Source organism: Pleurodeles waltl, chromosome 3_1, assembly GCF_031143425.1.
Source record: "Pleurodeles waltl isolate 20211129_DDA chromosome 3_1, aPleWal1.hap1.20221129, whole genome shotgun sequence".
Classification (NCBI taxonomy): Eukaryota; Metazoa; Chordata; class Amphibia; order Caudata; family Salamandridae; genus Pleurodeles; species Pleurodeles waltl.
Genome location: NC_090440.1, coordinates 360,322,358 through 360,348,748, shown reverse-complemented (window position 1 = coordinate 360,348,748; position 26,391 = coordinate 360,322,358). Strand labels below are relative to the sequence as shown.

At 43.4% G+C, this 26,391-nt stretch overlaps 1 protein-coding gene across 1 annotated transcript in view; it reads left to right on the top strand.

Annotated features, from left to right (window-relative positions):
• The first annotated feature begins 243 nt into the window (after window positions 1-243).
• Window positions 244-26,391, top strand: part of ATP8B4 (ATPase phospholipid transporting 8B4 (putative)) — a 2,552,767-nt gene continuing 2,526,619 nt past the window's right edge. The window contains exon 1 of the mRNA XM_069222521.1: window positions 244-625. Within this exon, the coding sequence (XP_069078622.1) occupies window positions 532-625 (94 nt within the window). The 5' untranslated portion in view covers window positions 244-531. The remainder of the gene's footprint in view (window positions 626-26,391) is intronic.

The following is a 26,391-nucleotide window of genomic DNA, read 5'->3' as shown; positions in this document are numbered from 1 at the left end:
TGTAAATAGGTAGTGGAGCTTTTCCTGGCAGCTCCCCTGGGTAAGAGCGGCACTTCGTTTATACAGAAATCATATTGCATTTGCCTGTGCGCTTGCTGTCCCCAAGCAGGGTTAATGAACCTCGGTGATTGGCTAAAGCCACTGCTCGTTACTTTGTACACAGGTGCGTGAGTCCTGGGGTTATTTTCCAGCACTGACTTTCGTCTCTATGCACCTGGTGACTGCAGGCTCCAGAACTAACCGTGTAGGGCTGCTTCGGTCAGCATTCAGACCCGTGGTCTACGACAATTAAGGAGGCTTCCAAGGTTTTAGAGTGAAACAATGGGACACTAATAGTGTTTTTCGGAAATGGTGTCAGTGCCACTCGAATTCATCGTTGGCTGGTTCTATGCTGCTGCTTGAGAAAAGATTTTGAAGAGCATCAGTTTGTCACGAGAAAAGGCTCATGGGAAGTTGGGATAGAGTACTTGAAACGGTAACCTGCACTTTCCGTTTACACGAAATAATGAGGAAGAAACACATTTTCAAACTATGACAGCGGCAAAGGGCATGGCTAGCAAATGTTTTCACCTGAGTTTGCCTTGGAGAGGACTAATGATTGTTAACAGCTCGAATAAGGCTCAAGGTATTGTTTTTTATTTTATAGTTTTTAAACAGATTCAGCGTTTTTATCAACAGTATTTTGCGCTGCATTCGGCGAGACCAATGAATCGCCCTGCTCACTGAGCGGCCGTGGCTTTGTAAACCTGTTTACGTGTTGATAAATGATAAACATATTCACATGTAAATTAAATTTACTCGTGCCCTGTGTGCAACTGAGATTAACAAAACCAGAGTTGTTCTAGTTTAAGCCAGTATAGCAGCCGCAGCGTAAATTTATAAGAGCCGGATGTAGCAAAGGGTTTTGCCCATTCTGTGTCAATGGGAAAATCCTTTGGTACATACGGCCCTAAATTACTTAACTGCGGTGTTTAAATGAGCAATGTGTACGAGATTTATGTGGTGGCTTGGTTCTCGAACAACTGCAGTGTGCAGAAATTAGATGTTCTAGATCAAAGCCACACATCTTTGAGCGAGCACACTCACTTATGACATCAACAGAAAATAAGCGTTAAAAAGAACAACTGATTACATTTCATTGGACAAAAAGTTGTGTTTATCCACTGAAAAAGAGTTATGTCTTTGCACTTTTTTGAGTTGTAGGGAAATTTCTGTTTAATTTAGCAGGACTGATTTGCTATTGGTAACCAGCCAAAGATGAAAGCTATAGGTCTGATCTGTTTATTATGAAAAGTTATGACAAAGGCAATGTGCCTAAAAATATTGTGAAAATCAATAGAGAATTAGGGGTGGATTAATATTACACTATGCTGCAGCCTATAAACATGTATTAGAAGCTCACAGATAACTGTAGTAGGAACGCATTTTGGTACTGTTAATCTCTTTGAGTACAAGATTTGTAATGTGACAATACTTGTTAGTCCCTCTTATGATGAAAGTAGTTTGTTTTGCCAAATGTATTTATGTATACGTTTGTCATTTTTGTGCCCTTATGCCTGATGGTTGCCTTGTGGAAAAGTCATGATCAATACAATAGGGTTGAGTTAGTTATGGTGACAAGCGAATGATAAAGGTGACAGGCCTTATAGGTTCATTAAGAAAAGTCTGATTTGTTTAATATGAAAAGTTATGACAAAGGCAGTAGGCCTAACATTTATTGTGAAAAGCACATGTTGTAGGCAATAGGCACACAAGTGCATATTGTTGCTGCACTTTGTTAAAGACTGTAGACAGGCATTTTGTTATTTGAAATCTCACAGATTACGTTACTGGACAAGGATTTCAGTGTTGTTTACCTCATCTGACAGAACCTGGGCGAAGCAGAGTTGCACTGTGAGAATCCTTGTTGGGCCTTCTTAGGAATGTAAATTGTTCTGCCAAGTATAATGCAACATATACACATGCACTAATTACATATGTATAATCTTATGATTGCATGGCTTTGGTTGTCTTGTGTATGACCTTATGTACAATATAGTAGATCAGAAGTTATAGTGACAAGTCAGTTTTAAAGTTTGTAGTCCTGATTGGTTTATTGGGAAAAGTTATGTCAGATGCCATATGTCTGATTTGTGTATTATGAAATGTTACAACAAAGGCAATAAGACCAATTTATTTATTTTGAAAGACATATTTTAAAGCCAATAGGCCTTTAAATTTAGCTTGTTATTTCACCATGCCACTAGATAGGTAGTTTGCTAAAAGGAATCTTAAATATTTCCTTATTAGCCATGGGTTTGGTGTTGACTACTTCCTTTGAAAAACTCTAGATGTAGGAGACTTGCACGAAGATAATTTGTGCTAGATCTGTTTAGGACTGACTGATAGGTTTAGCCTGATTTGCAAATGGCTGGGCCCAAACTGGGGTTGCATGATGAGCAAAAGAATGATGGATTAAACCCAGATCTGTGCCTGGGGTTGAGTGCATGAAATGTTTCAGTACTCCGTCCATCATCCTTTTGTGTTGCTAAAGTTGCCCTAAGTGGGAAGGGTATGCCCAGACATGGGTCCCATGCTCACTATGCCACTGGATTCAAGCTACCCTTGCTGATGAAGGGTGATAGCCTGAAGCCGGTCTCAGGATGCTTGTTTCCAGTCCAGGGAGGACCTGCCTTGGCAGTTTGGGCTGGACTGTTCCCACGGGGAACAGGGTCAAGACTGATTTGCATATAGCTGGTCCCAAACTGGGGTGGCATGGTGAGCAAAATAACGATACATTAAACCCAGATCTGTGACTGGGGATGAGTGCTTGAAAAGTTTCAGCACTAAGTCTATTACCCTTTTGTGGTGCTAAGGCTTAGCTGTCTTCCATGCTCTTGTAATAAAAAGCATTCATTAACCCCTTGTACGCCACAGACGTAATGGTTACGTCCGTGGCTGCGCCTCTCAGGCACCACGGATGTAACCATTACGTCCATGTACCGGCCTTCGGGGAAAGCGCTAGCGATCCCCCGATAGCCGCCCCCCTCCACCCCGCCAGGTCAGTGCTGGAAGGGGAATCTCTTACCCTTCCACCGCGACTCCGCCCCAGTGACGTCCAATGACGTCAGCATGTGATTGCGTGCTGACCTCATAAGAGGTCACCTCCCATCGCACAGGATGCCAGCTTAGCATTTCTCTTCCGCTCGGGAGAAGGGGGCCGGCAGAGGCATGAAAGGAATGTCATGTCTCTGCAAGCATTTCTGCTGCCAACCACATCATGCCCACTAGACACCAGGGTTTTTTTTATTTTTTTTATGTTGTTGAATAATGGGAGTGGCCCCTTGGGCAAGGGCCGCTCCCCAGGGGGCCAAATCATTTTTAGGCCATTTCTGCCACCCCTGGGGGCAGATCGGCCTAATATAATTAGGCTGATCTGCCCCTGGGGGTGTATAATTAGGCTGATCTGCCCCAGGGGGTGCAGAAAACCCCTAGACATCAGAGGTATATATTTTTTTTAATGTTTAGTTTTTTCTTTTATGTGTGGGGAGCGACCCCTTAGGCAAGGGTCGCTCCACGGGAGGGCTAATTGTTTTTAAGCCATTTCTGCCACCCCCCAGGGACAGAAACAACTAGACACCATGGATTTTTTAAATTTTTTTTATTATACTTACGCATAAGGGAAGAGGCCCCTTGGGCATGGGCCGCTCCCCAGGGTGCCAAATTATTTTCATGACATTTCTGCCCCCATGGGGGCAGATCGGCCTAATATAATTAGGCTGATCTGCCCCGGGGGGCACCAGGGATACATTTTTTTTATTTTTATTTTTTTGTATATGTGGGGAGCGACCCCTTAGGCAAGGATCGCTCCCCGGGGGGGCAAATTATTTTTAGGCCTTTTCTGACCCCCCTGGAGGCAGACCGGGCTAATATAATGCCCCTGGGGCAGAAACCTCTAGACACCAGGGATATATATATATATATATATTTGTTTTATAAGTGACCCCTTAGGCAAGGGTTGCTCCCCTGGTGGGCAAATTGTATTTAAGCCACTAGACACCATGGATTGGTGTGTGTGTTTTGTTTGGGGGGCAGCCCCTTGGGCAAGGGTCACTCTCCATAGGGCAGACTACTGTTGGCCATATCTGCCCCCCTTGGGGGCAGATTAGCCTATTTTTGGAAGGCCTATCTTCGCCCAAAGGGGGCAGAAAGCCCACCAGAGACCAAGGAAGAATTTTTCTCCAAAATAAGAGGGTGGGGGTATGGCCACACCCTCACCCCAAATAAATGGTGCCAAAGGTGTTCTGCCCACCATTGGGGAGATGGGGCAATTACCCCCGATCTACACCCGGGAGGGGGGCAGAAAGTCTACTAAATGCCAGGGAATTAAAACAAAAAACGGTGCGGTGGTGGCTACCAACCAGTATGGGCCCTACCCCAACTGAAGGGGGTAACAGTCTTTCAGCTCTCCCCCCGCATTCTAAAACCTCTTAGCCCACGGCAAGCAAGAGGACATTTGCTTATTTTGGTTTTGGTTTCACATTTGGGCCATGAGAGCTTGGTAACTCTCAAAATCGGCCCACTTGGAATGGTAAGGGCTGCACTTTTTTGACTTTGGGATGCTGCCATGTAGAAAAATCCACAAGATCTAGACAAATCTGAAAACTAAACATCTGGTTGATTCCAGGGTGGTGTGCTTCGCATGCAACCACACCATTTTCTTAACCACAATGCCCTGCAAACCTCCAACTTTGCTGGAAATCACACATTTTTCCCACATTTTTGTGATGGAACCATACAGAATCTGCAGGAATCCACAAAATTCCTACCACCCAACATTGTCTCATCTATACCGATAAAAATTCTGCTGCACTTGTCAGCCCTAAAAATGTTTTTTTTCAAACTGCCCTTTTGGACCTGCTTTGTTTCCCCCTCAATTTTGAGATGTTTTTGGCTCTTCCCTGTCACAGGGACTTGGCCCGCCTACACAAGTGATGCATCGTTTTTACCAGGAGACTGAGGGGAACGTTGGGTGGTAGGAAATGTGTCCTGGTGTGGTGCACCCACACAGAAATGTGGGAAAAATGTGATTTTTTTTTTTTTTTTAGCTAAATTTGAGGTTTGCTGAGGATTCTGGGTAAGAAAGCATTGGGGGATCCATGCAAGTCACACCTCCCTGGACTCCCTCGGGTGTCTAGTTTTCAGAAATGTCTGGGTTTGGTAGTTTTCCATAGATGGTTGCTGAGCCCAGGACCAAAAACGCAGAGGTGGCCCCTCCCCCGCAAAAACAGGTTGTTTTGCATTTGATCATTTTGATGTGTCCACGTTGTGTTTTGGGGGCATTTCCTGTCGTGGGCGCTAGGCCTACCCACACAAGTGAGTTACCATTTTTCTCGGGAAACTTTGGGGAACGCTGGGTGGAAGGAAATTTGTGGCTCCTCTCAGATTCCAAAACTATCTGTCACTGAAATGTGCGGGAAAAAGTTTTTTTTTCGGCCAAATTGTGAGGTTTGCAAACGATTCTGGGTAACAAAACCTGGTGAGAGCTCAACAAATCACCCCATCTTGGAGTCCACTAGGTGCCCAGTTTTAAAAAATGTGCAGGTTTTGTAGATTTCCCTAGGTACCAGCTGAGCTAGAGGCCAAAATCCACAGCTAGGCACTTTGCAAAAAGCAGCTCTCTTTTCTTTGGGAAAATGTGATGTGTCCACGTTGTGTTTTGGGGCATTTCCTGTCGGGGGTGCTAGGCATATCCACACAGGTGAGGTACCATTTTTATCGGGAGACTTGGGGGAATGCTGGGTGGAAGGAAATTTGTGGCTCCTCTCAGATTCCAGAACTTTCTGTCACTGAAATGTGAGGAAAAAAATGATCTTTTTGGCCAATTGTTGACGTTTGCAAAGGATTCTGGGTAACAGAACCTGGTCAGAGCCCCACAAGTCACCCCATCTTGGATTCCCCTAGGTGTCTAGTTTTAAAAAATGTGCAGGTTTTGTAGGTTTCCCTAGGTGCCGGCTGAGCTAGAGGCCAAAATCTACAGCCAGGCACTTTGAAAAAAACATGTCAGATTTCAATGTAAAAATGTGATGTGTCCATGTTGCGTTTCCTGTCACGAGCATTAGGCCTACCCACACAAGTGAGGTACCATTTTTATCGGGAGACTTGGGGGAACACAGAATATCAAAACAACTGTTATTGCCCCTTGTCTTTATCTACATTTGCTTCTTCCAAATGTAAGACAGTGTGTAAAAAAGACGTCTATTTGAGAAATGCCCTGTAATTCACATGCTAGTATAGGCACCCCGGAATTCAGAGATGTGCAGATAAGCACTGCTTCTCAACACCTTATCTTGTGCCCATTTTTGAAATACAAAGGTTTTCTTGATACCTATTTTTCACTCTTTATATTTCAGCAAATTAATTGCTGCATACCCGGTATAGCATGAAAACCTACTGCAAGGTGCTTCTCATTTATTGGCTCTGGGTACCTAGGGTTCTTGAAGAACCTACAAGCCCTGTATATCCCAGCAACCAGAAGAGTCCAGCAGACCTAACAGTATATTGCTTTAAAAAATCTGACATCACTGGAAAAAGTTAGAGTAAAATGTGGAGAAAATTGCTGGGTTTTTTTCACCTCAATTTTAATAGTTTTTCATTTCAGCTGTTATTTTCTGTAGGAAACACTTGTAGGATCTACACATATTACCCCTTGCTGAACTCAGAATTTTGTCTACTTTTCAGAAATGTTTAGCTGTCCGGGATCCAGCATTGGTTTCACATCCATTTCTGTCACTAACTGGAAGGAGGCTGAAAGCACAAAAAATAGTAAGAATGGGGTATGTCCCAGTAAAATGCCACAATTGTGTTGAAAAATGTGGTTTTCTGATTCAGGTCTGCCTGTTCCTGAAAGCTGGGAAGAGGGTGATTTTAGCACCTCAAACCCTTTGTTGATGCCATTTTCAGGGAAAAAACCACACGCCTTCTTCTGCAGCCCTTTTTTCCATTCTTTTTTTAAAAAAGGACATTTTTGCTGTATTTTGGGTAATTTCTTGGCTCCTTCAGGGGAACCCACAAAGTATGGGTACCTCTAGAGTCTCTAGGATGTTGGGGAAAAATGGATGCAAATGTGGCGTGGGTAGCTTTATGTGGACAAAAAGTTATGAGGGCCTAAGAGCAAACTGCCCCAAACAGCCAAAAAAAGGCTTGGCACCTGAGGGGGGAAATGGCTGGCAGCGAAGGGGTTAAGAAAAAGCAAAACAAACATGCAGTTTCCATAGGAAGAGCTTTTTTGTTTCGCTAATAACTTTGGAGCCGTTTGGTGAATCGATACAATTCTGTCCAAAAAAGCCACCTCTGCTCCTTCCTGGAAAGGTTTGGGGTGGACGGTCAACAGGTGGCTGAGGAAAAGGGCAGGTCCCAAAACATATTTTTCCCATGCAATTTCCTTTCAGAATTTTGGAAGAAATACCGAAAAATATGGCTGAACAGCATTACACCAAATGTGGCAGAAAACTAGATCTTTACTCGGAAAGCATGCTTTTTGTGATTTGGTGTAAATATGATCAGCATTTTTTTTTGTTTTAATTTTTTTTTTTATAAAGGGCAAAATATAGTGATAGCTGGATGGTTGATACTGCAGTACTCGAGTGGTACTGCAAATTCAGAAAATAAACCACTCTGATTGCCCAAGAGGACTTCTTATTTCCTTTCAGTCATGGTACCAGGCACATAAAACTGAGCAATCTGATTGGCTGGCCAGAACATCAACAGAAATGTTGCAGCCACCATTTTAGAGCTCGAAGACGTGGTCCTCCTGTCCTGAGCTTCTTTATAAAAATAGTATACTAGGGGACAGGTTGGAGCACACCCACCCAAGACAAAAGTTTAAAAAAAAAAAAAAATTGTGCTAGAAATCCAACTTTACTCCCTCGGTACCCAGCAAGCTGTTCCATGAGGTTCCACAGCAGTACCACTGAGTATAGCAGGACTGCCAGTGTAAAAAATCAAAGCTTGTTGTGTCCCACTGTAACTTTTAGGACCAGTTGTTCAGCGATTCCGTGGAAGTAGAATGGTGCTGGGAGAAAAATAAATACATTGTGGGATGGGTGTCGACGGGGTTTGTGCAACTGAAGGGGGCTTGGCAGTGTGCAGAGGGTTGTTAGTTGCCCATGGGGATAAAGCCAGGCCTTGCGTCCATCCGCCTACTCCACACTGTCAAAAGCTATGCTCAAAAACCCAGAAATCTTTTTGGTCAGCTATTGGTTGGAATCCAGTATTCATGGCCAATGCAGGTATTTTCACAAGCTTTGCACTGAGAACACACACAGTACTGATAGGCATAAATTACTGTTTTATGGTGTGAATAGTGTGGAAGAGGAAGGGATAGGGTGAGAACCCTTAGAATTGTGAAGTCTGAAGTCCTTGATCTACCAATGAGGACCTCTGATGGACTAATTTCTAATGAGGAATTGATGGTGTACCTTACCTCATTGGATGTACTGTTCACCATTACAGATTCAGCTATGTAGCAAACTGAATTATTGTAAGGATCTTTTTGTTTTGTTCTGTTAGACAAATGAAAATGAAAATACCCTATGTCCCTCAGAGTGATACAGACAGTACAAGTGTTAAAGGTTTTTTTATTTTTGAATACTGATGATTTTTTAAATGAAAATAGTCGTAGTTGATTAAATAATATTATTGCACTTGCACCAATTAGATTTAGAAGCTTAGAGGTATGCTTAATAATGTAGGTAATTATGCCACATTTTTATAGGCACCAAATTAGTAAAATAAAATGCTGTTTGGTGTTCTGCTCATCCTGCTCCTTCTTCTTACCCCTCCCAGTCATTGTCTCCCACGTGTCTTCTGCCCTCACAGTTTCTACGGAGCAGAGGACATGAAGCAATTGGGTATTTTTCCTTAGAGAGAATGTATTGTGAATGAAACTATCTTTGTGTTCCTAATGTAACATTCTGAAGGACTGCACTGTTGTTGTGGAATCAAATGGAAGATTTCACCAACATGAGAAATGGGTTAGTATTATAATTATTTTTATGATCTCCATTCTCATTTGTTCAGTATGTGTTATAACCAGTCATGTCATGCTGAATTTGTCGTTTTCGCTTATTACATATGTGTAAAATGTGTATAAAATCCCTTGCTGATGAGCAAGGAGGCTTTCCCTTTTCCGTTGAAATGTTGTCAGTGTTCCTTGTGAATCTGACAGTTAGAATTTAGGGCCTGATTATGATCTCAGTGGTCCAACTGCTGGACTGGCAATATGAGAGTGGGGAGGCATCCTCTAGGCCAGCGGCCCCCCCCATTGCTGTATTAAGATGTTTCTGCCAGGCTAGGATGGTAGAAACAGTGTGACCGCATTGGCTTTGGCTCTCAAAGAGAGCCGAGGCCAATGCAGACGCATACAGCACACTCAGAATGCGCACTGTCTGCCTTGGCAGACAGTGCGCATTCTGAGTGTGCTGACTGGAGTGCCCCTGCACTGCCCACAACATGGTAGTGGGCAGTGGGGGGCAACGCAGGGGCCCCATTGTGGCCCCAACTCCGCCTTTCCACCAGCCTGTTCATGGTGGTGACAACGCCATGAAAAGTTGTCATCAGCACAGTGGTGCCGCCATGGCTTTCTGCACTGCCGCAGATCCTGGCGGTGTCGATGATGTTGTGGTGGCAATCCGACTGCCTGCGTCGTAATCTGGCTGGCGTACTGGCAAGGATGCAGCCGTCGGACTGCCACTGCAAGTATAGCGGTCCAAGGTACCACCGTACTCGTAATCAGGCCGTTAGAAACTTTTCGTTTGCCTCACAGGACATGTTGTTCATTAGGGGTCGTATTACAAGTCTGACGGTCAACAGACCATCTGACTTGTGGCGGTCGGACCGCTACATTACGAGGTTACTGCCATCTCCGCCAGGATCTCCGATTTCGCCAGGAAGACAGCAGTGCAGGTTGTAATCAGCCAGGGCAGCGCTGAACTCGGCAACGCCCTGCTGATTACAACATTGTTCTCCAGCAGCCTTTTCATAGCAGTTCAACCGCCATGAAAAGGCTGACGGAGAACAAGTGCAGGGGCCCTCCTGCTCCGTACCATCTAAATGCTTACTGTCTTCTGTGCAGACATTGTGCATTTCGAGGATGCTGGTGCCCCCTGTGTGCTGCAGCATTGCCGTCTACTCTATTATGAGCCAGCAACAATGCTGCTGCACCTTTCCCACAGGGCTGACAGGCAGGAATCTTGGTTCCTACCCGTCAGCCCAGAGGGAAAGTCGTAATAGGGCCCATGGGGATACCGCCACCTCAGCAGTGGTCTACTCATCATGGGTCGTAATCAGGCCCGAGGACCTGGAATAGTTCTGACTTTCTGACTTTTTATTCCATTTATGAGCCTTCATGGCATATATTTTGCATTTTTTTTCTAATGCTTAAATTTGAGAATTGTTGTAATATATATTTTTTTTGATCTTCAGTAACTGAGTGGCCCCAGCAACTATTTTATTACTCTAAGTTGATTTGTGGGTCTGATGTCTTCTACAGGAGTAAAAAATTTTTTTTACAAAAGCCCTAGGGCATTATGAGGCATGCATGGAGCAACAAAAAATTAATAGGTGGTTCCTGACACTCATTTATTATTATTTTTGTTAAGTGGGTGCACCTGTGCCAACTAATTTCACCATTCCAAACAATGCTACAAGAAACATACGAAATTCGGAAGCTTACAGAATCACAACGGGAAGCGACAATCGTTGTCCTATATAAAAAAGGCTGAGATCCTTTGGATGTTCGCTCCTACCGACCCCTATCCGACCAACTACCGACCCCTATCACTATTAAACTCAGACTATAAAATACTAGGTAAAGTACTAGCGAACCGTCTCCTATCATTGATGACCACCCTGATACACCCAGATCAATCCGGCTTTATACCTGGGCGCTATACTTTTATTAATATTAGGAACTTACTACGTATAATGGCTGAGACCTCTGAAGCAGATCACTCCTGCGCGGCGGTGTCACATTGAGAAGGCTTTTGACACGCTGGGCTGGCCCTTCTTGATGGCAACCCTACAAAAAACGGGATACAGTGCTGGGTTCATGCGCTGTATATCCATATTATATACCAGTCCCAAAGCAAGGGTCAAAACTGGTGCCATCATCTCAGAGAAATTTGACATAGACAGAGGCACACGTCAGGGCTGCCCATTATCACCACTTTTGTTCGCATTAGCAATAGAACCTCTAGCAGCAAGATTACGCAACGAGGCAGCGAGATGGGGTATTCCAGACGGAGAGGAATTTAGCATTGTCTCCTTATACGCAGATGACGCATTAATATACTTAAGCAATAACACTGGATCTCTACCGCATATACTACAACTGCTTAATCACTTATAGGACCCTGTCTGGCCTACGTGTTAACTGGTCTAAATCCTGTATATTACCTAAGCAGCCACTTCCAGAACCATGCGATAACACTGTAGCCGACAAAGACTTAAAATGGGAACATACGACTTTCAAATATCTGGGTGTCCAAATATACCACAGTGCCTCTGATCTAAAAGAAGGCAACTTAGACAGAGCAATCAGATCAATAAAAGGGTCTATACCCTTTTGGTGCTCCTTGCCCCTCTCACCCATGGGCAGAGTGGCGTTGATTAAAATGATCGTACTCCCCCGATTACTGTACTACTTCGGTGCACTGCCAGTTATACTGCCAAAAACATTCTTTGCACAATTAACCAAGTTACTGACTGAATTGACATGGGCCAACAGATGCAGGAGAGTAGCCATGACTAAGATCTGCCTGCCAGTAGAAAAAGGGGGTATGGGTGCGCCACAAATCAAACTCTATAATGCAGCAGCACAGCTGCACTGGATCATGGTCTGGTTACAAGACCCCTTAAACCCAGAAGGTTGCAAAGTGAGGGCGCACCTGGGACGCACTGACATGCTGGGTTGGCTCATAGACCGTGAACCCCTTTTAACCCACAACAATATCCTGATAACAGAGGCTGATCGAATATGGAATCTCTATGTCACAAGAGGCGCCCACACACCATTATATTCACGAAAGATCCCGTTATTAGCCATACCAGGGATAGATAAATTACAAGGCAGATTAGGCTCCATCCCATGGACCGCAAAGGGCATACAACTGGTCGGCGACCTGTTCGTGGACGACCATTTTACCTCATACATGAAGTTAGCAGAAACATACTCATTAGGACCGGGCGGATTCATTATACACGGGGCACTTGAACACCTAATATGCAAAACGTGGGGCAGCGGCGATTCAGAGCCACCAACAACATCTACGCTACATGAAATATTGATAGGCGCCGGCACACTAACAAGCACCTCCTGGATATACCACACACTACAGGCCTACCCAGAAGAAACTCAAATGCAAGCCAAGTCCAGACAGGTCCCTACAAACACCCCTTACAGCGGAAGAATGGTCCATGGCTCTTTCAACCACTCATGAAATATCACTTAACGCCGGCTTCAGATACACCCAACTTAACTATTTACACAGACATATTTAACTCTGACTCGCATAAAACACATGTTCCCACAAACTACACCTGAATGCCCAAGATGTGGAAACTCGGAGGCAGACTTTTACCACATGATTTGGAATTTCCCCCCGCTACTCCGTGTATGGCATGACGCTACGCAACAGATTGCCACGTGGGCGGGTTTGCCTCTGGTCTCCTCACCCGAATCCTGTATATTAGGAATACACCATAGGTGCAATAAAGACAAACAAAAACATAGATGTGCAGATTTAGCGTTTATCACACTTAAGCGACTCATCGCAACACAATGGAAGTCTCCTGGTGCTCCAGAGACACGTAAATGGACCAAAGGCCTGATTCACTGGGTCAAAGCAGAGATACAAGTGCTACACACACTTCACAACTTTGGAATCGAGGTCATGAATGCGGACACATGGGACACTTTCCTAGACCAGATACAGGAAAAAGACGACACTCGACCACCTTAGACTGTTGACATAATACTCATATAAAAAGCTACAGATATAAGACACCTCGTCTGGGAAACCCCTCTCTTCTCGCACTCCACCCCCCTCCAGGATTGGTACACGTGCCTCCTCCTCCCCCCACCACTAACACCCCCGCATGCCCACTTACTTCCCTAATTGTAAGAAAAAAAAACGTGAATTCAAAAGCCTTCGCAGAGCATTTCCCCCTACCACAACACTCCCCCTCTGTTACCCCTCTCAGAAATCTCTCCCCTAATTTCCTTCATCTCTATTACAATTTCCTACTTTTTCTTTACTAAGCTACGATGAGCGATGTAAATTATAGGAACCACCAAATGTGTAAAATATGAAACTGAACAACAGAAGTATTGTAACTTCCAGGTGATGTAACCTGTAAAACAGCTAGACAAAATAATGTGGTAGCTGGAAAATAATTGAAAACTTTAATAAACAAATTAAAAAAATTTTTTAAAAAAAGTGGGCGCCCCTGTGCTCATCCAGGGCACCCACAGCATATCCAAATGTTTGGCTCTTTGGGGAAGCCCCAAGGCCCCTGCCAGTTTCCCTAGCCAACGCCCATTGTGCTAGAGACGGGAGCCAGCCCTTTTACTTAGCTCCTGCCCAGGCGAGAGCAGCATTTTTATTTGCTCCAGTCCGGGTGGGAGCAAAGTTGTGTTCCCTACTGGGGAGAGTGTGGCTAGGGAATAAAAATTATATTTCCTTCCTGTGCTCTCCTTGGTTGGGAGCACAGCAGTGTGCTGGGGGATGGGGTCCTGTGGTGCTGCAGCGGTCATCAAGGCCCAGGGGATGGAATTCCACTTAGGCCGGTGTAAGGCATGGAGATGAGGGCCAGATGCCCCACTTCCCATAAGTTTAAATCTCAAACCTGGGGAATGGGTTCCTTTTGACCTTCTTAAAGCACAGGGAGAAGGACTCATGCCCCCTCTCCAGTAATTTACATTTCAGCCTCATCTCCTTCTCCAGAAGGAACAGGGTCAGTTCCATGCACCCGCTCCCCAATCAAGTAGAAAATGCTGCCCCCACCCCCACTCCTGGCCACTGGCCCACCAGGGGGAGGGGGGCTTATTTTTTAAATTGCGGAAGACTGTTTTTTTTTGTTTTTTTTTTAAAGAATGGGACAGCAGATCCGCAAATATTTTGATCCATGGTTCCTCTGCCCGCCTTCCATAACCAGGGCCAGAGGGATAGGATATGTCTGCCCTGCCTCACTATATACATATTTGTTTTGCTTTTCTTCAGGACAGGGATGGAGTCCTAGAGTCCTAAAATGGCTGCGGCCACATCTTTGTTGGTGTGGAGGCAGGCAATCAGATCTTATCTCTAGATCTTTCAGTTCTGGTGATCTTCTAAGATTGAAATATATACACTTTTTAAACCTTAATTTCTCCAAAGCTACTGACTGAAATTACACAAAAACTATGCGTTCTAGACCAGGACCTAGCTGTCCCCCAAATGTGATGTAATTCCCTTACGCTGTTGTTGCAGTAATGCTTTTTAATTTTTCCATAGAAAATTGCATGGGGAAAAACATGTTTTGGACCCCCTCTTTTTCTAGCCCCCCCCTTTATCGATCACCCCTGACATTTCCAGGATGGAGCTAAGGTGGATGAAGTTTTTTTTTTTTTTATGTGAAGAATCATTGAACAGTGGCCAGTTATTAGCAAACCAAAAATGGTTTCCCTCTGCAAATGTGTTCCTAAGTATAACTACTGAATGGCGACCTCCACTGGGCAATATCTATCTGTTTATCTGTCTGTCTCTCTATAAGATAGATTGATAATAAATGTAGTATTACTAATTGATTATCCTCCCCACAAACACACCTGAACCTTAAAGCAATACCCATGCCTAAGTTCTAAGAACATGCTTACAGTTTTCAAATTGTAAACAAATACATTTTAATTAATGCACTTTAGGACACTGTCCAAACAACCACTATTAAACTCAACAACTAAAACAATATGTAACAGTATAAAAATGAGCAAATTAATTCTACAAAATAAAAATTACAACACAAAAGCTACCTACACAAAAAACACTATCTAAATAAAACATTAAATATTTTAAAAATTAAATGTATTTAAATACAATACAATATCTACCGAAAACCTGTCTAAGACCCAAAGAATAAATATTATAAATAACATATACATTTTTCAGTTTTACATACTTGTAAATTAAATATAAAGAACACTATCCACCCAATCTCCTTTGAAACCCCCACACCTGACCTATAAAGAACATAATTATATTTAAAATTTGAAAAGTAAATTACAATATATATTTCTAATAATTTTAGAAATGTAATTTGATTAATTAGCCACCAAAAACCCAAAAATAAACAACCGAAAAAATAAATAACACTAATAATGAAAAACTAACTGAACTACAACAATTTCAAATTTCTTAAATATAAAAAGTACATTTCAACACACTACCCACTCAACCCCTATAAAAACAATTTTTTTTAAAAATAATCCTCCCGCCCAAACCCCAAAATAACCACCAACCCAAATAACAATAATTAAAAATATAATACAACCGAAAGCTAACATTTTACAAAATATGTTTAATACACCACTGTCCCTAATCCAGCAACAATATCCAACACATTAAACGAACAATACAGTATTTCTTTTGAAAAAGCATTAATAATTTATATTGAATTTAAAGAAAATAAAAAAATAATTTCTGACTGGATTATGCACCATCTCTGCAGCAACTTAATTAGTCCACGGTGCTATGTTACACAGAACACAGCTGTCAATTCCAAGTTGCATGAAATTATCTGCAGCAGGCACATTTCCCTTCCAATATATTTATGATTCAAAAAACCTTTGTCCAATGTTTACACACAGATCTCTCCACCAAGGGCATTAACCACCTGCTCTATCTTATATCCTGAGACTTAATTGATACGTGCATCTCTGCAGCATACATTTAAGTAAGAAGAAATGTCCTTACTAATTTTTTCCTTCTTTATTTCTTTGAGGTAGAGATTGTGAAAAGTAATGCATATATTCTGGCAGACTATTGCCTGAAGTTCACAGACTCTGCTGCTACTCATTAGGCTACCCATCACCGTGCTGTATTTGCCCCTATGATTCTACCACTTTTCTGCTATCCAGGCCACAAATAGTACATTTTCTAAGTAAATGTCCTTTTTGTACTTATCCATGTTCTCACAGGTCCATTTGATCCTGACTGTAGACTTTCATATAGTTCACTGTAAGGCATACAACAGCCACATGTAGCCTCTACAAACAATAACAGCCTATCTCGGACACTAGATGAACAAGCATGAACTCCTTTATTACCTTCTATACAGTAAGTGAATTGTGAGGTGTCCTGCGGGCTCTAAAAGCTTGTATGAAATTACTTAGCTGATAACTATTTCTCCTACAGAATGTCTGACATCTTTCCTTTTATCAGTAATCTTTATAACGGACCATACATGTTCACTTATTTTGTTTATTTTTTGTATATAGTTAATTGTTTATGGGTTAAATCTGTTTAGTATTTTGATTGTTTGTCACATACTCCCACCTACAATCACTGGCCGGTGTAGTGTTATTAATACAACATCTTCAGCCATTTTCAAACTTCCAACATATCTAACTATATCACAATCAGCCCTCCATCACACCCATTTCTGGTATTCTAATAAGTAGTAGTTTGCACCCTTAATTGTACTAAACGTTAAGGCAATGGTAATGTATCTTAAGGTCTTTGGGTCGTTCTCATTGTAGGGACCAATGGAGCTGTATTAAGGACTTGATCTGTGATGTGTTGTTGCATGAGGCAAAGTACTTCAGGTCCTTGGGGCATGTGAGTTTCCTGAAAGCCTATGAGATGAAGGCAATCCAAGCATCCAATATTTTCTCAAATTGATTCTCTCTTTCCTCCAGTTTTGATGACAGATTCTCCCTGTCCATAAGTTCCTATATTAATTAGGCCATGCATTGTATTCAGTGGTGGTTTCCTTACCCATAAGCCAGTATTTGCTTGCTTGATGGAACATAGAGCTAAGGTAATTGCCTTCCCTCTTGGTGATTGTAGTGGATAGGTTTGCCCATTGGGAAGGTCCAGGAGGATGTATGCTGGGAGGATGTATGCTGCAAACTGCAAAGAAGATGACATTTATACTAGTTATTATTTCTTGCCAGTAATGTTGGGGCTTGGGACACTGCCACAACAAGTGTCACTGTTCCTGTGTTCCCTCACTTCCTCCAGCAGACAGAGCACTTTGAAGTGCACCAACTGTGTATATGGGCAGGAATGTAATACTAGTATAATGTATTTTGTGTCATGGCCTCTTTATTTGAGCTACTTGAGGCAGAAGTGTGGGTTCTTTAAAAAAAATCACTTGATTTGTCATCTGTGAGTTATTACTCTAATTTAGCCTCCCACCATTTCTGTCCTGGAGATTTCACTAGGAGGACGTCTTTCTGGATGAGATTGTAAATATCTGATCGTAGTTGTTTGTTATTGTGTTTAGTAATAGTCCACTTTTGAAAGGGTGTGAGGGGTCAATTAGCTTGGGTCTTGATTGACAGATGAGTCACCCATTGTCTAATTTGTAGGTAATGCCTGTGATCATTCTCGGTGAGCCCATACCCAAAATCAGCGGCAGACCCCTTACATTTTAAATGTCTTTCACTCGCTTGCAATTTGCAGTCTGCCATGTGTTATCACCTCTGCACCCCCCACACTATGGGCCAGATGTGGGTAGATTCCAATCTGCGACTTGAAAATTGCGACTCAGAGCGACTTGCAATTTGCAAGTCGCAAATTGGAATGTAGGATGGTGTCCTTGACACCATCTGCGACTCGCAAAGGCCCACCTCATTAATATTCATGAGGTGGGTCGCAATGTGCGACCCCCTTGCGAGTGGCGGCATTCACAAGGATGGTGGCCTGCTGCGGACAGCAGACCACCATGTCTGTGACTGCTTTTTAATAAAGCTGTTTTTTATTTTTGTAATGCAGCCAGTTTTCCTTAAAGGAAAACGAGATGCATTCCAAAAACAAAAAATTAAACGTTTTTGTTTCATTTTTTCAGAGCAGTTTGCAGTTCCATTCACAAAGGGGAAGGGGTCCCATGGGGAACCCTTCCCTTTTGCGAATGGGTTACCACCCATTTCAAATGGGTGCAAACTGCGATTGGTTTGCGACCGCGTTCGCGGTCACAAAGCAATCTGGCATTGCACTGTCACTCGCAATTAGGAAGGGGACTAATAATCGCTGTTTGCAATGTGCAAACTGTTTCCTACCTCTGGCCCTATGTTCCTTGCTTTTGGTGAGAACAGCAAAAATGCATTCAGTGCAGAAAACAAGCTTTGTGGAAAAATACCTGCGCCACCGATATGACAGCATCTGAAGCGAAGAACAAAATGGAATCAGTGGTCAAGATGGAGTTGGTGGTCAAATACAAATAGCATCACACTCCACCCTTTGACCAGTGACTCTCATAACATACTGGTGTAAAAGTAACCCTTTTTGGTCTAAATATTGCTATCTGGTTAGGTATGCATTTTCCTTTGTTGACACAGCACTTGTTCCCACAGGATCCCAGGAGGAGACTCCGTTGTTGCTTTGAGGTGCTTTTGAGCACATTTTCCAATTTTGTGAGTGTTATAACAGACATCTCCAGCAGTAATATTGTAAGTGATCACATGTGTGAGTGCTATTCAATTTTTTGTCAGTTGTCTCGTGGCAAAACCTACAGTACTCCTAGGGTGTGAAGTGTTTCAACACGTTGCTTTCATCACAGCTCCATCTTTGTTCATTTTGAAACAATGGGGCAACCCAGTACCCTGCAACCTGGGTAAGTGAATAATATATCAAAAAAATTTTTGGTCCCTCTGGGGAAAGGATATGAATGAACCTCCACAACAGTGGTTGTACCATAAAGAACTTTCTGTACGGATGAGGTTTATGAGTAATATATCACATTTATTGGAAACTTAAATTAAACAATTTTAAGCAAAGTAATCGAGGTGCTCCTGTATAACGGCGCAGTGTGAGTGAATTATGTGTTAGTATAATTGTTGCAGTGCTATTTACATGAAAACTAAAACCAAATTGTGGTTAAGTATCAGGTCTCAAATAAGCACTTGTAACCATAGATACTGTGAGCCTGCTGAAATTTTCAAAGTCAATCCACAATTTCTAATACAATGTCGATGTTTTGACCCCAATGAAAGAAATTAATTCAGGAGGGTCATCATCAGGACAGACTATTGAAATAGGAACCACCCCTATTTAATTGTACTCAGACATATCTTAGTCATGTTAACAATAAAACTATACCAATTCGCCTTCCATTTCATATAGCCCTGGTGTGTTGTTAATAATAATACTTTTTTACTTTGCCATCTCATGGCTTCAGGAAGGTCTTAGACCGCTCCATGAAAATGAGCCAACTGTTTAAAGTCCTTTTTAAAACTTGTTGGCGTGGTCCTATGTTAAAGTTAAGGATCTGCAGCCCTGATTTAATCAGGTTAAATGCTTTGGCTGGTAGATCAGCAGCACTGTGAATCTGGCAGTAATATTGTAAGTGATCATATGTTAGAGATTATTCCAGTTTTCGGCCGTTGTCTCATGGCAAAACCTGCAGCCCACGCAGAGTGTGAAGTGTGTCAACACGTTACTTTCTTTACGACTCCATCTTTGTTCATGGCATTAAAGACTTGCAGCAAAATGCTGGCAGGAGTTGGTATGGTGACTAAATAAGTTGAGATTACGTTAGTGGTACTTTTCATATTTGTCGTGCAGAAATCTGTGGAGCACAGTATGTGCCAGATTGATCCAAATGTTCTAATTTTGATGCAGTAAAGGTGTCAATTGGTGCAGTCGGTCAATCTCTTCGGAGCTGGGGGCTTTCGGTCCCTCCCTACCCCACACTGACACACCCGAACACCGACCAGGTAGCAAAATCAGCACAAAGACACCTTGCAGTGTGATCTGTAAAAGAGACAAGTATGATCATTCTTTCAAATAACATTTATCCCCATGCACTTTAAGAAGGGCTGGGACAGTCCCCTTTTTTAACTATTCCTACATACACTGGAATAATAATAATCTGAGCAATTCTGTCTCCAGGTTGTATTATCAAGTCAGTGTCTCCACTGTTCAACAAAATTACTTTAAGTTCTCTTTGGTAGTCTGCATCGATCACACTCCCCCCCCCCCCACCCCCCCACCCCCAGGACCTGAATACCTTTGAGTGCCACTCAGGATCAAGGAACAATGAATCCGATATGCTCTGGGGGAATCTGTATTCCAACACCTGTTTCAAGAAGCATCTTGTCTCGTGGTTTCAATCTGTACATTTTGAAAGCTTGCAAATCAAGCCCTGCATGATGGTGTTTGTTGCTACATGGGGTTGTATCTGTAATGCTGGGGTCAACATTCACATTAGAGGGGTCTCTGCATTTGTCAATGGTCTATTATTTAAAATTTGGAGGGCCTCATTTAAATGCTCTCTCCAGGTATTTAAAGTTCCATCAGATAATTTTTGTAATTTGGCTTTTAGTAAGCCGTTCATTCTCTCATTCATTCCTGCAGATTCTGAGTAACATGCAGTATGATAAATCCACTCAATATTGTGTTGCGAACAATAATCGTGCACCAATTTACCTTTGAAAAGTGACCCTCAGTCTCTTTGAACCTGCAGTGGGACTCCGTAATACAAAAAGAACAAGTCCAATGGTTTTATGGTGTTATACTGGGTAGCAGGTTTACATTGAAATGCGATCAAATATCCAGAATATGTATCCACTACTGTGCAAGCATATTGACACCAGTGACTACTCAATAGTGGTCCAATGTAATCCATCTACTCTATCTGCCCTGGCAACTTCCCTCTCCCCAACTGACCTCTGACAGTTTGCAGGACAGATCTCTGTTGTATGTGTTGACAAACACTACATGATCACTGTTTTTATCAAATCTAGGGGAATGTGCATCCCTCTAATCTCTGCCCACCTGTTAGTGGCCTTCTCTGCCAGATGTCCACATTTTTGGTGCACCCATTTAGCCATCGCAGCCAAGTCACAATCCTGCGTTGCCACTTATACCTCTGAGATGTTGGCTTTGTCGTCTGCAGAGGAATTGAACTAATGTTCTAGTGAATCAGTGGTACAGTGGGCTTCTACATGATACACAGTAACAGTACTTTGCTCTAGCATTTCCCAAATCTCCTGCCACAATTCTTTGCCCCACACCTCCTTGGAATGCATTTGCCAGTATTGTGCATGCCATGTGGGAAGCCAGGTGGCTAACCCATTGGCGGTGGACCAAGAATCAGTATAAATGTGACATGTACCAGGAAGTTCCTGTTTTAACACTTGATATACAGTGCACAACTCTGCATATTGACTACGCTTCCCCTCTCCTGTAGTGGAAAGTAGCTTCTTGGTGACTGGGTTATATGACACTGCTTTCCAATGTCTTTTGGCCCCCACATACTTGGCTGAACCATCAGTGAACCATACATGCTTCCTATCCTCAGGGGACAAGGATTCAAATGGCTCATCCCACCTAACCAGTGACTTTTATCTGTGGCACCCCCTGCACCCTCATCATCCTGCATGGGACCTGTGCCACCTTTTCATGCAGGGTTGTTGTTCCTGCCCGTCCCACTCGGGCCCTGTCCCGTATGTGCCACTTCTACTTGATCACACTGGCTTCTTGTGCATGTCTAATCCGGTGAACTCATCACCCACTGCAGTATTGGAATCTCAGGTCTTAGAATTACATGAGCTATGGTCATTTGCTCTGTATCAGCTAGAGCCCAGTAACATGCTAGTAACTGTTTCTCAAAGGGAGTGTATCGGTCTCCAGCATCTGGTAGCTTTTTGGTTCAGAAACCCCGGGGCACCCTCTTTCTTCCATGTTTTTGCCACATGTTCCAATTTGCGTATTGCCCCTGAACAGTTACATGTAACTCAGTCTCCTTCCTGTACTGGCCATAAGTCTAATGCCTGTTGAATCACCTCCTTTGTCAATTTAAACACACACTGCTATCTCCACTCAAACTCATGTTTTTTTTTTAGTCACTTTGTACAGAGGGGCCAAAATCTGACTCCAGTGAGGGATAAGCGGTCTCCAAAAACCCAACAATTCAATGAACAGCTGAGTCTCCTGCTTATTACAGGGTGTGGCAAATCCCACCTGTGGCAAAACTTCCTATGTTCCTGATTCCACTGAATTCCTAGAAATCTCACATTTCAAAGGGTCCTTTCATCTTATCTGGATTGATCATCTATCCTTTGCTCTGCAAAAGTTCCACAACCCTGTCCAACTGAGTCTGCACCTGTTCTTGGGTTTCTCCCTGAATCACCACCTCCTCGATATAGTGAGACCACTACACCCCTGGAATGACCGATACGTCAACCAGGTGTTCCGCCACCAGCAGGGTACAGATGATGGGACTGTGTACATACCTCATATGGAGCCCTAACATCTTGAATTGTCTTCCACCGTATGAAAAGAAGAATTGCTCCTGACTCTCAAAGGACAATGGTATGGAAAAGAAAGCATTGGCAATATTACTAGTGGCATACCAGGTCGCTTTATGTTTTTGCATCCTTTCAATCAAAGTGGTTAGTGTCAGCGACTGCAGCCATCAACGGGGTTGTATGTTTGTTCAATTTGCAATAGTCGATCACCGTTCTATTGTGCCCATCCACTCAGCGCATGGGCCACAAAGGATTGCTCCACTCATTGGTGACTGGGGCCACCACACCTGCTTCTATCAACTCCTGTATAGTCTTATTTATTTCCTCATTCCCTCCTGAAATGCAGTACTGTTTCAAACGAACCGCCTTGGATGCTGGGGGCACCTTCGCTGGGGGTAGCTTCAGATTACCCATCCTCACTGCTGCCACTGAAGTTTATCATTTTGATCCAAACTGATAACAACCGTCATCCATGTATAAAGTCATCCCCTTCAGAATGTCAGTTCCCAGGATATACTCTAAAAGGGACACAATTAAAACTGTGTATTCTCTTTTAGGCGTTCTCCCTATTTTCATTTGGACATTAGTCTGTACTGCAGGAGTTTCTTTTCCACCCAACCCTGTGATGGTATAGTGCTGACCTGTGAACTTTTTCAGATTTCCATATATTAAAGAAGCCTCTGCCCTGGTGTCCATGAGGCCCGGACCTTTCGAATTTCTAAATCAACATGGGGTCTGTTATCTTTACGAGTGTATCCCTGTACCGGAGCTTGGCCTGTTTCCTAATCTTATTTATGTCTTATGTCTTATGTCTTATGACTTATAAATGTCAACTTTTGCCCCAGTCATGTCTGGCTATATGCTTTCCTATCTGTGAGGAGATTCCTCACCTTCCCCGTTCTCAGGAGTTTTACCAGTTAGTGTTCAAATTTTCTGCCTCCTTCCCCCTTGGAGAAACATTTTTCTCTCTATCTTTTCCTTCTGACTGTATCTGTAACTTGCCCTGATTCACTTGTTGGTTCTCCTACTTATTTACTTTTCTACTCCCTCCTTTCTGTCCAGCCCTCACTTGCTGTACATCTCCCACAGATTCTTGGTATCTGTACCATCAATCTATTCTTTGCTGACACCATCCTTGAGTAATACCATAAACATATCTTTCCTTGATACTCTGTTATTTTCTGTGCGACCTTCAGACCTTGAGGGTCTCTTGGGTTTCATCTAATAACCGACCTCTCCTAACTCATGAACTGCCTCCAGCATTTCCTTAAAAGGATTACCTGTCTGATTGATCAATAGGGTCATTATCACATATTTGTAAGCTGAAGGAGCAAAGCAAATTATCTTGCCACAGAGAGCAGTCCGTCTAGCAGACAGTGAGCATCACCCAGAAAAATATCAGTTTTCATTCCAACCTCCTTAATATTATCTGCATTTCATCTCTTAATGTAGACTAAAGCTTATCATTTTGTGGCCAGCCTGGCTATGTAGGATACTTATGGTTACACCCTATGATTGTGCGCTGCAGTAGGGTGATCTTCTGGTTACCCTGATAGCCCCTAAACTGCTTCTGTACAGTGGGATCCGTGGTAAGCATGCAAAACTTAGGAGCATCTCCTACATCTAGCATTACTCCAGAGGCTCCTGTGTCAAATGATCGCACCATCCATGTAAGTAATGTTTCCCCATATCTCTGCCTAAATCTGTCTATTTTATCATTAATTTCCTGTTTGTACAATCTTCTAAGGAGTCCATAGCAGCCTCCCCTCCCCCCCTTACAGGGAACTGGGTTCCATGCTGCAACTTTCATCTGTGTATGGGCTGCCCTTGAATTAATTTCCCAAGCATCAGGATTCCAGTCTAGCCCTGCTTTAGCAATGGCTACATGAACCTTCCATTTATTTACTTTTCCACGTCGCTTCTTGTATTTATATTGTGCAACACAGATGGCTATTTTCTCTGCAACAGACTGATAAGTATTAGGTTTATATTGCACTAACTTATTCTGACAGGACAGCATGGATATGTTATTTTTGGCTATAAGTAGCTGCCTCTCCAATTGCTGATTTTCTTGTTCTAACCGAGCACATTTCTCATGCATCGTTCTATAAGCAGATAACAGGATAGAGCCCTGTCTGCCTAAAATCGATAAATCACGTCCCCTCTCTACTGGCACTTTTTGCAGGCAAAATAATACTTTGGCTGCTACAGCATCGGCGAGACATTCACTCCAATTTTCACAGAATTTGCTCCACACGCCCATTCAATCCCAATCTAATTTTAACTTTTAAATCTTTAACTTCGTATCTTGCAAACAACTACACCAAACTGTTCTGCTTTGCTTCAAAGTATGAGGAAACAGGGCCACAAAATGCAGCACTCTTAGTTTGAGTAATACATTTATTAAGGCACTTTCCCGATATTAAATAAAAGCACACAAAAATATAAACCTGAGCATTTAACTTGAATGCAGTAAAATATGCGTAAATGCTAAAATAATCACAACAGTTAAAAAAAGCAATAGATCAACAGTGAATATATGCAGTGAAAATATTTACATATGTATGCACATTCAGTCTAGAAAACAAGCTTTGTGGAAAAACACCTGTGCCACTGATGTGACGTCATCTTAAGCTAAGCACAAAGTGAGGTCAGTGGTCAAGATTGAATCAGAGGTCAAATACAAATAGCATTACACCATGCTATTTGGAGTCGAGGAGAACTCTGGGTTGCTCTTTAAAGGTGTCCTCAGGGAAGGTATCAAAGTGATTCTTTCAGTATAGCAACTCTCTCCAATCAATCAATCAATCAATCACAATATTTATAAAGCGCGCTATGTACCCGTCAGGGTTTCGAGGCGCTGAGGGGAGCGGGGGGCGTGGTGCGCTGCTGTTTAGCGGTCGAAGAGCCAGGTCTTGAGGAGCCTTCTGAATGCGAGGAGGTCCTGGGTCTGGCGTAGAGGTGTGGGGAGAGAGTTCCAGGTCTTGGCGGCGAGGAAGGAGAAGGATCTGCCGCCGGAGGTCTTGATTCGGGGTACGATGGCGAGGGCGAGGTTGGCGGATCGGAGTTGACGAGTTGGAGTGTAGAAGTTAAGTCTGGTGTTGAGGTAGGAGGGTCCGGTGTTGTGAAGCGCCTTGTGAGCGTGGGTGAGGAGTTTGAAGGTGATCCTCTTGTCTACCGGGAGCCAGTGGAGTTCCTTCAGGTGAGGGGAGATGTGACATCGGCGGGGTATGTCGAGAATCAGTCGGGCGGAGGCATTTTGGATACGTTGGAGTCGTTTGATGTCTTTGGTTGGGATGCCTGTGTAGAGTGCGTTGCCGTAGTCAAGTCTGCTGCTGACGAGGGCCTGGGTCACCGTCTTTCTGGTTTCTGTTGGAATCCACTTGAAGATTCTGCGGAGCATTCGAAGGGTGTTGAAACAGGAGGAGGAGACAGCGCTGACCTGTTTGGACATGGTGAGGGCGGAGTCCAGGATGACGCCGAGGTTTCTTGCGTGGTTGGCAGGGGTGGGCGGGGGTCCGAGGTCGGAGGGCCACCATGAGTCGTTCCAGGCCGAGGGAGTGCGCCCGAGGATGAGGACTTACGTCTTGTCGGAGTTGAGTTTCAGGCGACTGTTGTTCATCCAATCGGCGATGGCTTTTAGTCCCTCGTGGAGGTTTGTTTTGGCGGTGAGCGGGTCTTTGGTCAGGGAGAGGACGAGCTGGGTGTCGTCGGCGTAGGAGATGATGCTGAGATGATGTTGGCGGGCCAGTTTAGCGAGGGGGGGCCATGTAGACGTTGAACAACGTAGGGCTGAGGGAGGATCCTTGGGGGACGCCGCAGATGAGGTTGGTGGCTTTGGAGCGGAAAGGGGAGAGACGGACTCTCTGAGTTCTGTCGGAGAGGAAGGATGAGATCCAGTGGAG